Genomic DNA, 14,165 nt, shown 5'->3' on the forward strand with positions numbered 1-14,165 from the left:
TATAATCCCCGACCTCCGATCCTTCCGACGCGCCCTAAAAAGTTGGCTTTTCCAGCAAGCCAGCCTGGCCTGAAAAAAACAAAATAAATTATTGATCATTGTAAATTTTAAAAAAATGTTATTGTCAATTCTAATTGGGTTTGTTTGGGATATTCTATTTAATTTTTTTTTTAACTTTTGTATTATGTATTTCTTTTAATGTACGCTGCCCTGAGTCCTTGGGAGAAGGGCGGCATATAAATCTAATAAACCAAACCAAACCAACCAGCTTGCCAAGAGGAATACAACATTTGAAGCCCATGTCCAGGATCCGTCTGTGTGAACTGACTCCAGTGCCTCAGTCCACTCCTTGTGAAAGCCCCCAACACTTTTGAGTGGCCTTTTCCTGACAATCCTCTCCAGGTTGCAGTCATCCCTTCTGCTTGTGCACCTTTTTCGTCCACACTTTTCCCTTCCACATAACTTTCTATTAATGTGCTTTGCACAGCACTTTGGGAACATCCAACTTCTTTTGCAATTACCTTTTGAGGCTTTCCCTCCTTATGGAGGGTTGTCAATGATGGTTTTCTGCACAACGGTCAGGTCAGCAGTTTTCCCATGATTGTGATTCCTACTGAACCAGACTGTGAGACCATTTAAAGGCTCAGGAATTCTTTGCAGGTGTTATGACTTAATTAGCTGATTAGAGTGGGACACTTTGAGCCTAGAATATTGCACCTTTTCACAATATACCAACACTTAGGCTGGGGGGTCAAATTCTATACCCCTCAGATAGGGTCCGCAACTTAGGAGTCCTCCTGGATCCACAGCTGACTCTTGATCACCAGCTGTCGGCTGTGACCAGGGGGGCATTTGCCCAGGTTCGCCTGGTCCGTCAGTTGCGGCCCTATTTAGATCGGGGGGCTCTCACAACAGTCGCTCGAGCCCTTGTGATCTCTAGACTGGAATACTGCAATGGGCTCTACATGGGGTTGCCCCTGAAGTGCATCCGGCGACTACAGCTAGTCCAAAATGCAGCCGCGCGAGTGATAGTGGGCGCACCGCGGTTCGCCCACGTTACACCTGTCCTCCGCGAGCTGCACTGGCTACCTGTTGGTCTCCGGGTGCGCTTCAGGATACTGATGACCATCTTTAAAGCACTCCATGGTAGTGGATCTGGGTACTTGAGAGACCGCCTTCTGCCGATTACCTCCCTAAATCGACCAATTAGATCGCACAGACTGGGCCTCCTCCGAATTCCATCTGCCAGTCAATGCCGACTGGCGACCACACGGAGGAGAGCCTTTTCTGTTGCTGCCCCGACCCTATGGAACGAGCTCCCCATGGAGATCCGCACCCTCACCACTATCCAGACCTTCCGCGCAGCCCTCAAGATCTGGCTCTCCCAGCAGGCCTGGGGATAGGCTCCTAATTACCCGCCCGAGTGTTTGTTTGATTGCTGAATGAAAGTTGGGTTTTATTATTTTTCTGTTGTTCACATATTGTTTTGTTTTGACCTTGCACTTCCCCTCCCCTGTGGTTGTAAGCCGCCCTGAGTCCCCTCAGGGAAAAGGGCGGCATATAAATCCCAATAAATACCTAAATACCTAAATATTCTAATTTTCTGAGATTGTGGATTTGAGGTTTTCATGAGCTGTAAGCCATAATCATCACAATTATGACAAATCACGGCTTGAACTATCTTGCTTTGCGTGTAATGAGTCTATCTCATATATTAGTTTCACCTTTTAAGTTGCATTACTGAAATAAATGAACTTTTGCACGATATTCTAATTTTTTGAGTTTCATTTGTATTTGTGACAGTTGCAGTTTTCCCAAGTCCTGTGATCTCCTTTTGCGATCTTCTGACAAGCAAAGTCAATGGGAAGCCAGATTCGCTTAATGATTGTCACTAACTTAACAACTGCAGTAAGTCACTTAATAATTGTGGCAAGAAAGATTGTAAAATGGGACAAAATTCAATTAATGTCTTGCTTAGCAACAGAAAGTTTGGACTCAATTGTGGATGTAAGTCAAAAACTACCTGTATTACATGTATGATTGAAAGCATACTAGGTATAATAAGATTGGGTTTATATACTGCACATTGCTTGTACAGCCATTATTTATTTTAATATGAATTCTTAAATAACTGAGAATTGCGCCCCAAGCTATAAACTATAATTTACAAATCACAACATCTGGTTTCACATGAAAACCCAAAAGACTGTGCATACCCAATATGGGCTTTTAATTTATCTTTAGCAAAACATTTACAGAAGAAACATTTCATGTAATTAGTTTTATAATATTTCCTGTTACTGACCATGACTTCATATCAATGTGACAATGTTCAAATATACTGATAATTCTGTTAGATATTTTTGTATTAAAATCTATTTATAATTGGTTTTCTGTTAGGAAAAAGATTAAAATGCATGTCTGTTCATATCTCACCTAGCTTTTGCAGAAGTATTTTTAACTTTTCTGAATGACTGATTTGCTGTAGATCTTGTGGAAAGAGTCCTCGGTGAAGCACGAACAAAACTAGATGGTGGTGTTTTGGGGAGCTTCTTTATTAAATGAGAAACCCATTTCTTCTGATCTTCCTGACAGGATGCCAACAGCAACATGTCTCTTGCTGAAGTTACGTCGTAACTTACTATTGGGAACAAAACGAACAGAGCCAAACTATTTTGAGAAAAAAGAATATATAGACCACTTTTCTTGCAAGTTACATTAATTATCATCACTATCTGCTTTTCCTTCCAATAAGAGCCTGTATTGATGCACAAAAACAGCATTTAAAATACATAGAATATAAAAAATAAAAGAGCTTACTGACTTTCATTAACAGTCTGGTGCTGAGTCATAAAAACCTAAGATTCATCTAAGAAGCTTACCTACTAGGTATTGTTATAAGAAAGCATATGAGATAAATTATAATAAAATCAAGATCTCAATTTTTGCACAGCATTTAGAGTTCATCCTGATAAATGATCAGACAACAGAACAAGTTATAATCTTTAAATATTTGGGTGTAGTTTTTCCAAGTCAACCAAATGCAAAGATCAGCAACAGCAATACAATCCATTCACTATTCCAGATGGGCACAGCATTTTCCCAAAATGCTAAAGTTATATTTGGTTAAAGTATGTGAAACTTTTGTTGGAAGGTCATTGGAACCATATGACTCCTCTGTCCCTTTGGAAACAGACCAGTTTAATTCCTAAGGAATATTGGCAGATAGTTATCTAATGGGATAAAAAACATAGAAGTTCCTCTCATTAAAGTGAAGCAGATATGGATATGCATTACTGTCCACTAGCTAAAATATTTTTAGAAGGTCTTGATTCTCTAATTATGATGGATTTGCTTGTGATTGAGACAACAATGAACAGACTATCCTTGCAAAAAAACTGCAACAGAATTTATTTTCAAAAAATGATATTTTGATGATGGACCAAAACAAGTTTTTTCAACTGTGTAGCTGTAGTTTTACATTTGTATTTTGTTTCATTTGAAACATAGACTATTTAGTTTACTCTGCCATACTAATGAACTACCTAACTAAAAATCAGAATAGTACACTGGAGTGTTGAAGGTAAACAGAAAAGGGTTGGATCCAAACAAGCAGCACACTGTAACAAATGCTTGCTCAAAAACATAAATCCATCTGAACTCAATTAGATTTATAAGCAAACACACACACACACACACACACACACACACAAACACTGGATTCCAGCCAAATTAGGCAAATTAATCAGGATTTAGGTCAACAATTTCAGCAACAACTTCATATATGCATACCCTGTATTGAAACTGTTAGAAACAAATTGAACAATAGTTAAAAACAATCATATGCCATACCTTTACATGGTGCTATTAATTCTTCTTTTTTATCCAAGTGATCTTTGTGGCATTTAACATGGCATCGCCGACATTCAACTGCAGGGGGTGGCTTAAATACGTGCCATAGAGGCTTGGCACAAGCCTCACAATTGGCTGGAAAATGGTATAAAGTTGGTACAAATTCATGCCCTTTATGATGCATAAAATTTGTCTTCTCTGCTGGCTGTACTGATTCTACTTCCAAGTCTTTTCTACACTCTCCCTCGTTGGCATATAAGATCTGAGTAAAGCAAAACAAAACAAAAAAATGTAAAGATTTGTGTAAATACACATTAACTGAATGAACAAACTGTATAAGTAACTAATATTTAAAAACAAATACGCAAATGCTTTACCTGAAATATTTTGGGTATTTCCTGAGTTTCTGCTCTATAAACATCACCCTGTGTAACTGGTCTAACGTGGAACAATTTACTAAAATGAAATTACATAGTGTTAATAATCATTCTCCGTACAAGGCAAATTTATCATCTAATTTAACAATATAACATTGACTGTTTCATGTTAATATCCCATATTCACAGGTGATATTCCTTACAAAAATAGGTGATGCCCATGCCAACATAGTATTCATAAATTTAAAAAATGCATAACTATTAAAATACCAGAAAAAGAACACTAATGAAGTTTTTATAGTTTTTATAGTGAATGTAAACATCTTTATGTAATCTATACTCTCAAACAATACATACATATACATATAATACATACGTATTATAACTGCAGTGGCCACCATATTGCACTAAAGTAAAATATACAGCTGAAGTTTTTAATTTTAGAAGATTTTTACAAAATCTAGACTATTAAAAATGAACACAATTTTGAATTCTTTTAATCATCTTAAAACAAAAGAATTCCAATGATAATGATCAGTCTGATTTTGGCAACAGAGTGCATATTGGATAAAATGCATTTGATGACATGTCTACAATGTCAATATAATTTCTGTAACAACCATAGTTAAATTTTAATCATAAATTCTATATTGTATTAGTTCTATATTTCTGCACCTCACAATTACAAGTTTGTGAACATTAAATATTTATCATTGTGTGCATACACACACACATATACCCTTAAATACTTACATGTATTTATACTTATTTATCTTACTTATTGTTCACAAAATACTACAAGAATATTCTGTCATCTTCTAAAAACACAATTTCTCCTTAAACAATATAAATCCTGACCAAAATATATCCACATGGTCCCTAAGAGTTGATTCAATTTATTTGCAAAACCAAAAATAAACCAAAAAAGTATAAATTACAAGATTGTTACTATGTGGAAACAAATATAATACAGAATCCAAAAAAAGGTTAAGAGATAATGTTTAGAGGAAATATTTGGAAAATTATTAGGAAGAAGGATAACCAAAATTAATTACACTTCAACAATCACCTACAGTCTTTTTAGACTTCAAAATTATTTCACTTATATTTCAAATTGATATTAGGTAAACGTACTCTATATCCAATACCATAGATGGATTAGATTGTTCTTTATCCTGTTCATCATTATAGAATAGAATCTTCCTGCTGCTGACCACAACATACTGGTGGGGAAAAAGGAAACGAAAAGACACTATAAGTGCCTATGTTATGATTGCTCGTGATAAAAGTCATATAAAGCAAATCAATTTTTCTGGGCAAACATAAGGTGTGAGGTCTAGTAATATGAGTATCCATAGAAATTTAAACTAACCACCTGTATATTATAATGAAAGACAAATACAAATATAATATAAAATGATTTAGTCATATTACACTTTTGGTAACACTTTAAATACATTAGTATCAAAATATTTTCATATCTGGGTTAAATAATTTCAGGTTCTGCACGGTATGATAAATATAAATTATAAAATATTTAAATATAAACTGTATATAAAATTATTTTAACAGTAGACAAGATTTCATATAATAATTTCTCCTGATTTTCTTTACTGTAACATTTCATATCTGAATTTGAATGTATTAATTCCCATTGTAAACACACATTTTTCTTTATATGTACTCTAATTCAAGTCAAAATCAGTACTTGATTTGGCTTATAAAAGGCAAGTCGATGCATACCTGCTTCTTCCATCCATAACGTTTAATATTCCCTTTGTTTGGTATTGAAAGCCAGCCCTCTATTCTTGATTCTGTATAAAAACCAATATATACTGGTTAACATTTTATTTGTAGAGAATTCCAAAGAAAAGAATTGCTTTCATGCAGCCATTAGCAATGATCAAACAGACTAATAAAATGGCAACAAGTAAGCTTAGCTAAACAAGAACAAGGATTGAAGCTTTTTTCATGCCTAGTCACAAATTCATATACCATGGCACTATTACAAAACCTGCAAAGAGGTTATAATTTACATCCAACACTTTCAATTGATATGTTTTAACTTAGTTGTCAGGATCTCAATGGCCAACTGTTTCAGCATAAAGGTGTTTTACAAAAGCTATATTCCTAATTTCATAATAAAGTGGGAGCAATTAAATATTTTGCATAAATATATAGTAATTGAAAGCCACAATGAAAGTGCAAAAGAGCAAGCAAGAAGTCCCCATTTGTCCCATTACTCACAGAAGTTAAGAACAGAAGAGAAATAAATAAGGAATGTAGAGAGAATCAGCTAGATATAAAGAATAAGAAAAAAAGCAATTTATTCAATTTTAAATTGACAGAGAACGATAAAATGAAAGAACTAGTTTATGACTTGAAGCTTAATTTAAAATTAAGTATTAGCTGATGAAATTCTCGATTCTCACATTAAAAAAAATCAAAATATATAATACATCCAAATCAAGTTACTTATTTTGAACTAAGGACTCTGTGATATGAAGGTGATAAGCTGCATACCAAGAATAATTAGTAGTGTATGTTTTTGTCCAAAATAGTGATGTAAACATAAAAATTCACACATCCTTGTGATGATAAAATCTATTTTTGTTTACCATTCATATGTATAAAATATAAATAGAGAAAAAGAAAAACATCTTATCTAAACAGGATAGTATTTTTGGTCTAACATAATGGAGAATTACAAATAGTCACTCTCTTACCTGTAACACTTCCATCTGTTTCATCAGCCTGAAGGCTGGCAACACTAGTAGAGTCCATGCCCTGCTGCAAGTCTAAAATTTTACTACGCAATTGTTCTATATCACTTTCTTTACTGTCCAGCTGCATCTGAAGTTCATTCCTGTATGTGGACTCTTCCACCAGTTGCTGTATTCAACAGAAGTAAAATGTAAGAATGGTAAACCATTCTTCCAATACTTATTATGAATTCAACTGGTAATTAATAGTAATTACCAGTAATTAATAGTAAAGTCAGTATTCATAAACAATTTTTCACTTATATCACTTTCATGGAGAGCTGTAGAGCACATTGTTTAAGGTTATTCTGGTCCCTGCTGGGAAATATTAGGTGGGAAAATGAACTTCTAGGCCACTGAAAGAAGTTTGCATAGTATCTAAATATCATATTCAGATATTGGTTTACTAAGCCCAGTCAACAGAGATTATACAAATTAACCACAATGTTTGAACAAACTGAATTTTATACATCTTTTAAATCTGAAATATAACTCTGGCTTCAAAAAGTATATGATCAGTGAATCTATTTGATAATTATGTTAAAAAGTCTTACCGCTTGCATTTCATTAAGCTCCTTTTGATATTTTGTTACCATCTGATTAAATTTCTCCTTTTCCTGGTTAAGTTCCAACTGCAACTTTCGGTTTTCCTTCTCTTTTTTCTTGAAATCTTGCATATTTACTTTCTTCCTATCTAGTTTAAAATCTTTTCGATTCATAATCTCAGCCAATTTGTTGACAGCCTATTGCATATTAAATAGGAGAAAATCAAAGTAGACACATTAAAACAAATTAACTTTGGAAAGTAAGCACAGAAGATTTCTATCTAGATAATAAATATCAATAAATATTATTTTTCCATCTGAATATTTTATGAAGAACATTCTCAGCTTAGTCTATTAAAGAGACAACAGATCATTAATAGCTTTACTTTCGGTTAATTAACATCTTCTCTTGGAAGCCATTTCACCATTTACTTAGTAAAACAATTTCAAATATTACATTTCACAACATAAAATTAGTTTTACTAAACAAATATAAATCTCACATCCATCTGCAATACATTTATAGGTTTAAGTGACTTCTATTCTAACTCATACGAATAACCATGAGCTACCTAAGGAAGTACTTTTTTGTACATGTGTCTTTTGAGTCAGTATTCACTCCTGGAGAATACTACGCAAATCTGATAAGTTTTCTTGGCAACATTTTTGGAAGTAGTTTGCCATTGCCTTCTTCCTAGAGATGAAAATAACTGGATCAAAATCACTTAGTTGGCTTTTTACCTAAAACATAACTAGAATTAATGATCTTTCAATTTTTAGCCTGGTGTGTTAACCACAACAACAAATTGGCTCTTGTGGAAGCGTTAGCGTCTCTAAATGTTTGTCATCTAAATATTCATAAATGTAGTAATCTGCCTTTATTACATCAGATCACTGAACTATCTAGGATACCATTGACTATCAACAGTGTTTCTCTGTTTTATTTGATGTAAAGAAACCATATGTATTAGTATTCAGAAAACAATATATCTGTATGAAAGACAACTCATTACTGACCTAACTACTAATTTTTGAGTCACAATTTCTATACAGGTATTTTAATTATTAATGAGAATAATGGCAAATGCTTATGAGAAGGCTGTATATACATTACAAGGCAAAGCTCATTTTCTGAAATCACAATTAAAAGAAATATGGTACAGGCTCTCTAAGGCTGACCAATATATTTAGGTTTTTTTCCTGTTATTATATGAATTAAAATTCAGAAAAACAAAATTCTTTATGAAGAACCAAAGCACTATATTTTAGCAGATATATGCTTAGTCACTTATGCCCTGGTTATCTCTTGTTTTGATTACTGCAATCCATTCTACTTGGAGCTACTGTTGAAGAATATTTGGAAGCTACAATTGATTCAGAATTCGGCAGCATGAACTGTTTTGGAGGTCTAATGTAATAACAGTGTTACATGAGATGCACTGGTTGTCAATCTGCTTCCAGGTCCAATTCAAGGTGTTGATGGCATGGGTCCAGGTTATCTGAAGAGCCGTCTGGCTCCAATGGGATTAGCCTGCCCCACCCATTCTGGCAGAAGAGGCCCATTGCAGATTCCATCAGCCAAGGCTAGCAGAGTCCAGGAGAAAAGCCTGTTCTACTATGGTCCTGCGTTCTGACTGGAGGCGAGATTCACCCCTACTCTTTTGGCCTTCAGGAGGGGCCTTAAAACCTGGCTGGTTACTTAGGGTCCCAATAGAAGTGCACTAGGTTGGCAATAGTTGCCAGTAATGATAAGAGAATGTCTCACTACCACTCTGCATGAATCCTTAAGGGTTTTTTTGTTAGCCTGTGTTTAACTTTGGAATTTTAAATAGTTTTTATATTTGTAATTTGTTTTTATATTTATTGTAAGTTACCCAGAGTCACTTTGGATAGCATGATGGGCGGCATATAAATGTATTAATAAATGAATGAATAATCTAAAATAGCTGTCCTTTAAAATACACATTTCCATCAACCTACCAAAATACACTCACCTGTGTTTTAAGTGTCCTTTCATTGCTCAAGTTTTTTTCATACTGTGTTCTAATTATGTTCAATTCCTCTTCTTTTTTCAATATATACTCTTGTTGAAAAAAATAATAAGAATATGTGGGATTTTATTGCATCAGTATCACAAATACTTTCTCTCTTTTGTTAAATCTTAATTTAATAGAAACAGAACAGGGTCCTGCCCCCACATATTCAGTCCAGAATTATTCAGGATGGAAAGTGCTTAGCTTTTAAATAGGCAGGCTTGGTTGATTTATTAAGCGAATTCCTAATATAATTTTTGACTCACTGTGTTTTGTGAACCTAGCAAACGTAATGGTAATGTGTTTAGTTTTGTACAATACATGAAACATAAAAATGATATTTAAAGCAAATGAACTACAGTTAGTCTAGACTACGTAGTTATTACTTGCAATTCATAAAAAAAACTAGAATCACTTTCTTTGCTAATTAAGATCTGTATATCAACTGACACAATGTCCAAACTGATAAGCTTAAGTTACTGCCATTCTTGGTTTTCAAAAATTAGGTATAAAGTGCATGTGCATGCAATGTGACAAACAATGGAAAAATAAAACAGACCATACAGTAGATGCTTAAATCTGAGAGAAATTTATTGTTCCCATTATTAAATAAATATAGGATGACTGTCTAAGTCGTTACAGATAGTCCTCAGCTTACAACCAGTTGACCAAATGCAGCATTCTGCAGTCATGTGACTGCTACTCATAATAGTGTACAGTCCAATGCAGCATTCTGCAGTCATGTGACTGCTACTCATAATAGTGCTTGCAAAAGAATAGGCTCGCTTAAAGACCATGTTGTTTGTTTAACAACTGCTACTAAAAGGCCAGCAGATTACTTCTGATTACATGAGTGCCTCAACTTACATCTATAAAAACTTGACTGATTTACAGTCCCAATTACAGTCATAAGTCAAGGACTACCTGTATATTATTGACTCTTAAATTCTGTTTCTGTTTATAAGAAGCTTTATTTCATTTTCTATTAAAATAACCCAAAGGAATCAAAACCATGAGAAATTAATACAACAAAACAAAAGTGGAAATAATGAGAGAGAAAAAATAAAAAATATGAGGGTTTGTTTTTAAAAGGACTATCTCAACCATTTGTAATACCCCTTTAAACTCACTACTCAAAGTGTGAAGGTGCAAAATCTTAAAAATGGTTAGTGAAACTGTTTCAAGAATATTCCTTTGTTGATTTGAGCATGTGGATGAATGTGAAGATGACACCATTTCAAATAAACACCAGATGATTCTGCATAATTCTAATGTTTAATGCAAGCCATCCAGCAAGTTAATGAGGCATCTGCTTTAACTCCCCCCATTATATAACATGGAGTCCATCCCATTAAGAAGTATTGCCTGAATCGCTAGATACTTTCTGAAAGAAATTTTAAAATGCTGATGAATTTCTTCCCTAAAATGTTATTTTTACCTAAAAAATTAAACAAGACCCCCTATACCATTTCTCATACATTCTGATAATCATTCATATATGTACACCAAGAATTCATTGTGTTCTCATGTTATCTCACATTTTTCCTAATTTACAAATACTGAACCTTGCCTTCTTGAGTATAACTACAATCACACTTAAAATCTCTGAATTAGTTCAATAATATTTACATCTTTTGGCCAAATCCCCCCTCCCACATTTATAAAGCAATATCTATAGAATACCAAACCATATTCTGCTGCTGCAATATTGAAAGACCATTTCTCTTACTGTATAAGATAGTATTGAAAAGGTGTTGATTTTCTTCCAAACAATGTAATTGAAAATATGAAATACCTTCTTCAAGTTTTTTAATATTTCCATTTAGGTCAGAATTCTCCTTTGTTAGAAAGGCCACATCTTTGGTTAATGTATTATTTGTTTCTTCAAGCTAAAGGAAAATAAAACAATAACATCAGCTGCATTTGGCTAATTGTTGAAAAAAAGAAATAAAAATTTTGGAGAAGTATACTGCTTCTATTATGGAATTGAAGAATGAATGGACACAACTATATGGCTAATGGCAATTCATCTTTCCATAACTTATTTTTAAATTTGATCTAGTTTAAACATATGTTTTACCCATGTGGATATTAGCAAAAATATATTAATACAAATACTAAGTTTAAGACAACATTATGTGTTAGCACGGTCAAACTGATTTGATATAAGTCCAAGAAAAACATCAAAGAAACAGTTGGTTTACCAATAGGATAAAATGGCAACATAGTGATAAGGAAAGGGAGGAAATTAAATTATTTAATTCCTATTTGCACCTTTTGAAAATAGTAATCCAAGTTGCTGGAAACTTCACTGGAGAAGCAAAACAGAAATCTAAGTCAAAATAGGAAAGGAATAGGTGAAAGAACAAATAGCTGCTTAGATGAACTTGAATCTTTGGATTTAATCTGTCAAAAACTGGCAGATTTTATCTCAGTACCACTGACTGTAATCTTTGAGAACTGTTAAGAGTACAAGGTATGTGCCAAAAGATTGGAAAAATGCTGATAACATCTGGATGACTCCTACCCTGATCTTGTTCAGGAACCTATTAAAAGCCTGGCCATTCTCCCAGGCTTTGGGGTTAGATGATAGTTGAACCCCTGTTGGATGGGAGGTTTTTTTTTGGCTGATGTGTTTTTGTTCAGACCACTCATGATCTCTTTTTGGTCATTTTTTTCCTTTTATTTGTAAGCTGTTGATTTCTTATTTTGTAGTCAGGACACCTCTAAATTTTATGTATTATGAATGCACCAATAAATTTCTATCAACTTAAAAAAGAAAAAAGGGAAACCTCACAAGCTCCCAGATCAATCATGTTGAAATTGCAACTGGGAAAATTCTAGAAAAGATCAGTTTGCAAGCCCTTAGAAAAGTCATTGTGGGTTTATTAAAAATAGGACATGAACACATTTTTTTCTTTTGACAAAGTGCATAGATTAACAGATCAAAGGAACACTATAGATGTAGTACACTCATACTTCACTAAGGATTTGACCACTTTTACCACAGCTGCTTAATGAAACAAAACAATGTGGGGTGGATGACGCCACTAGCTATGGATTTGCAGCTAGCTGAAAAACCATACCCAGTTATGGTCTTAAATGGTTCTATTTCAGTATGAGGAAGTGAACAGGAAGTGAGGAAGAGTATTCAGATTTAACATTCAACTCTTCGAAGAAAGCACAAGCTAACTGTTTAAAATCAGATTTTGTTTCAACCAGAGCTAACTGTGTACACAGTTTCTCACAAGTCATAACTACTTGTTAAACATTACCCTGGGAAATAGTACAATATATTGTAATATTCAGCTTGGGAGACAATTTCTTACTTAGTTATGAACTCACTAATAGTTTACACATTCTGCTAAGCCATTATTCATGATTTGTAGAGCAAAACAGAGTGCTCTTCAACATTTTCATAAGTGACACAGATAAGGGGACCAAGCAGATACTCATCAATTTTGCAGATTACAGAAAGCTTGGTGGTGAGAAAATAGGATTGAGGTAGAAAATGACAGACTTGTACACTGGCCCTTATTTAACAAAAAACAGTTTAGTTGTGAGAAATGTAGACTTATGCACTTCAAGCAGGGAAAACAAGATGCATAGGTGCATTATTGGCTATACCTTCTATCTCAGCACCAGTACTTGTGTGAAGGATCCAAATGCTCTGACAGCCTACTGATTAATCATGAACAAGCAATGTGCTACAGCTATCTCAAGTGCTAATGGAATCTAAGGCAGTATCAACAGAGATGCAGTGTCCAGTGGGAAGTGAGAGTTCCACTCTTACGTTGCATTGGGTATTGTGTCCAATTGTGGTTGCCAAAATACAAGAAGTATACTGAGGCTAGAGAGGGAGGACAAAGATGGAGCCCTGGAGATAACATTCTATGAAAATGTGATAAACTAACTGCGTATGTTGGGCTTTAAAAGAACTATTAAGCAGTAGAATAGTCTGCTTTCTGTAGTTACTAAGACTTCACCACTGGAAGTTTTCAAACAATCAATGGATGTATATAAGATGGTATGAGGATTCTTTCCCTGAGCAGGGAGTTGGCTGGAAGATCTCCAAAATCTTTTCTAAACTATAATTCTGTAATTCCCAATACAAAAAATATTTCATATTTCATTAAAGGAAACCTCATCCTTCTTTAACTATATGTATGCAACCATCATGCTATTAAAGATTTGTAAGAAAAACAAGCATGCCTCATAGTGACCTCTCAGATGTAGTCACATTACTAAAGATACAATAGATTTCTTTCTCACAATATAATAAATTGACTTCATGATACAAAAATATAAATGTATCTTACCCGACTGACAATGTTGTCCTTATCAGTAATCTCTAGTCTGTTTCGTGATGCTGCTTTCTTACTCTCTTGTGTTAGTTCAAAATATTGTTCTTCAAGGAGAGCTCGGGCTAATTGTTCAGATTCAGCTTTTGTTTCAGCCAGATCTAACTGTGTAACAACAGCTTCTCTGCAACAGAAAATTATTATTTTTAAAAAATACTAATTGTGTAAAATACTACACTGCTCTTTTAGAGAGAATGCAATGTAGTTGCTAAACTTATGATACAAGTTCTATCAG

At 34.0% G+C, this 14,165-nt stretch overlaps 1 protein-coding gene across 2 annotated transcripts in view; it reads right to left on the reverse strand.

The window, feature by feature from the left end:
* ROCK1 (Rho associated coiled-coil containing protein kinase 1) overlaps window positions 1-14,165 on the reverse strand; it is a 109,403-nt gene that overhangs the window by 11,928 nt on the left and 83,310 nt on the right. For both annotated transcript variants that reach the window (XM_032223483.1, XM_032223484.1), the window contains exons 23-32: window positions 13,889-14,054; window positions 11,365-11,458; window positions 9,531-9,619; window positions 7,546-7,734; window positions 6,956-7,121; window positions 5,973-6,043; window positions 5,364-5,452; window positions 4,230-4,308; window positions 3,853-4,114; window positions 2,437-2,641 (exon numbers count right to left, since the gene is read on the reverse strand). In XM_032223483.1, the coding sequence (XP_032079374.1) occupies window positions 2,437-2,641; window positions 3,853-4,114; window positions 4,230-4,308; window positions 5,364-5,452; window positions 5,973-6,043; window positions 6,956-7,121; window positions 7,546-7,734; window positions 9,531-9,619; window positions 11,365-11,458; window positions 13,889-14,054 (1,410 nt within the window). The remainder of the gene's footprint in view (window positions 1-2,436; window positions 2,642-3,852; window positions 4,115-4,229; window positions 4,309-5,363; window positions 5,453-5,972; window positions 6,044-6,955; window positions 7,122-7,545; window positions 7,735-9,530; window positions 9,620-11,364; window positions 11,459-13,888; window positions 14,055-14,165) is intronic.

Source organism: Thamnophis elegans, chromosome 8 (assembly GCF_009769535.1).
Source record: "Thamnophis elegans isolate rThaEle1 chromosome 8, rThaEle1.pri, whole genome shotgun sequence".
Classification (NCBI taxonomy): domain Eukaryota; kingdom Metazoa; phylum Chordata; class Lepidosauria; order Squamata; family Colubridae; genus Thamnophis; species Thamnophis elegans.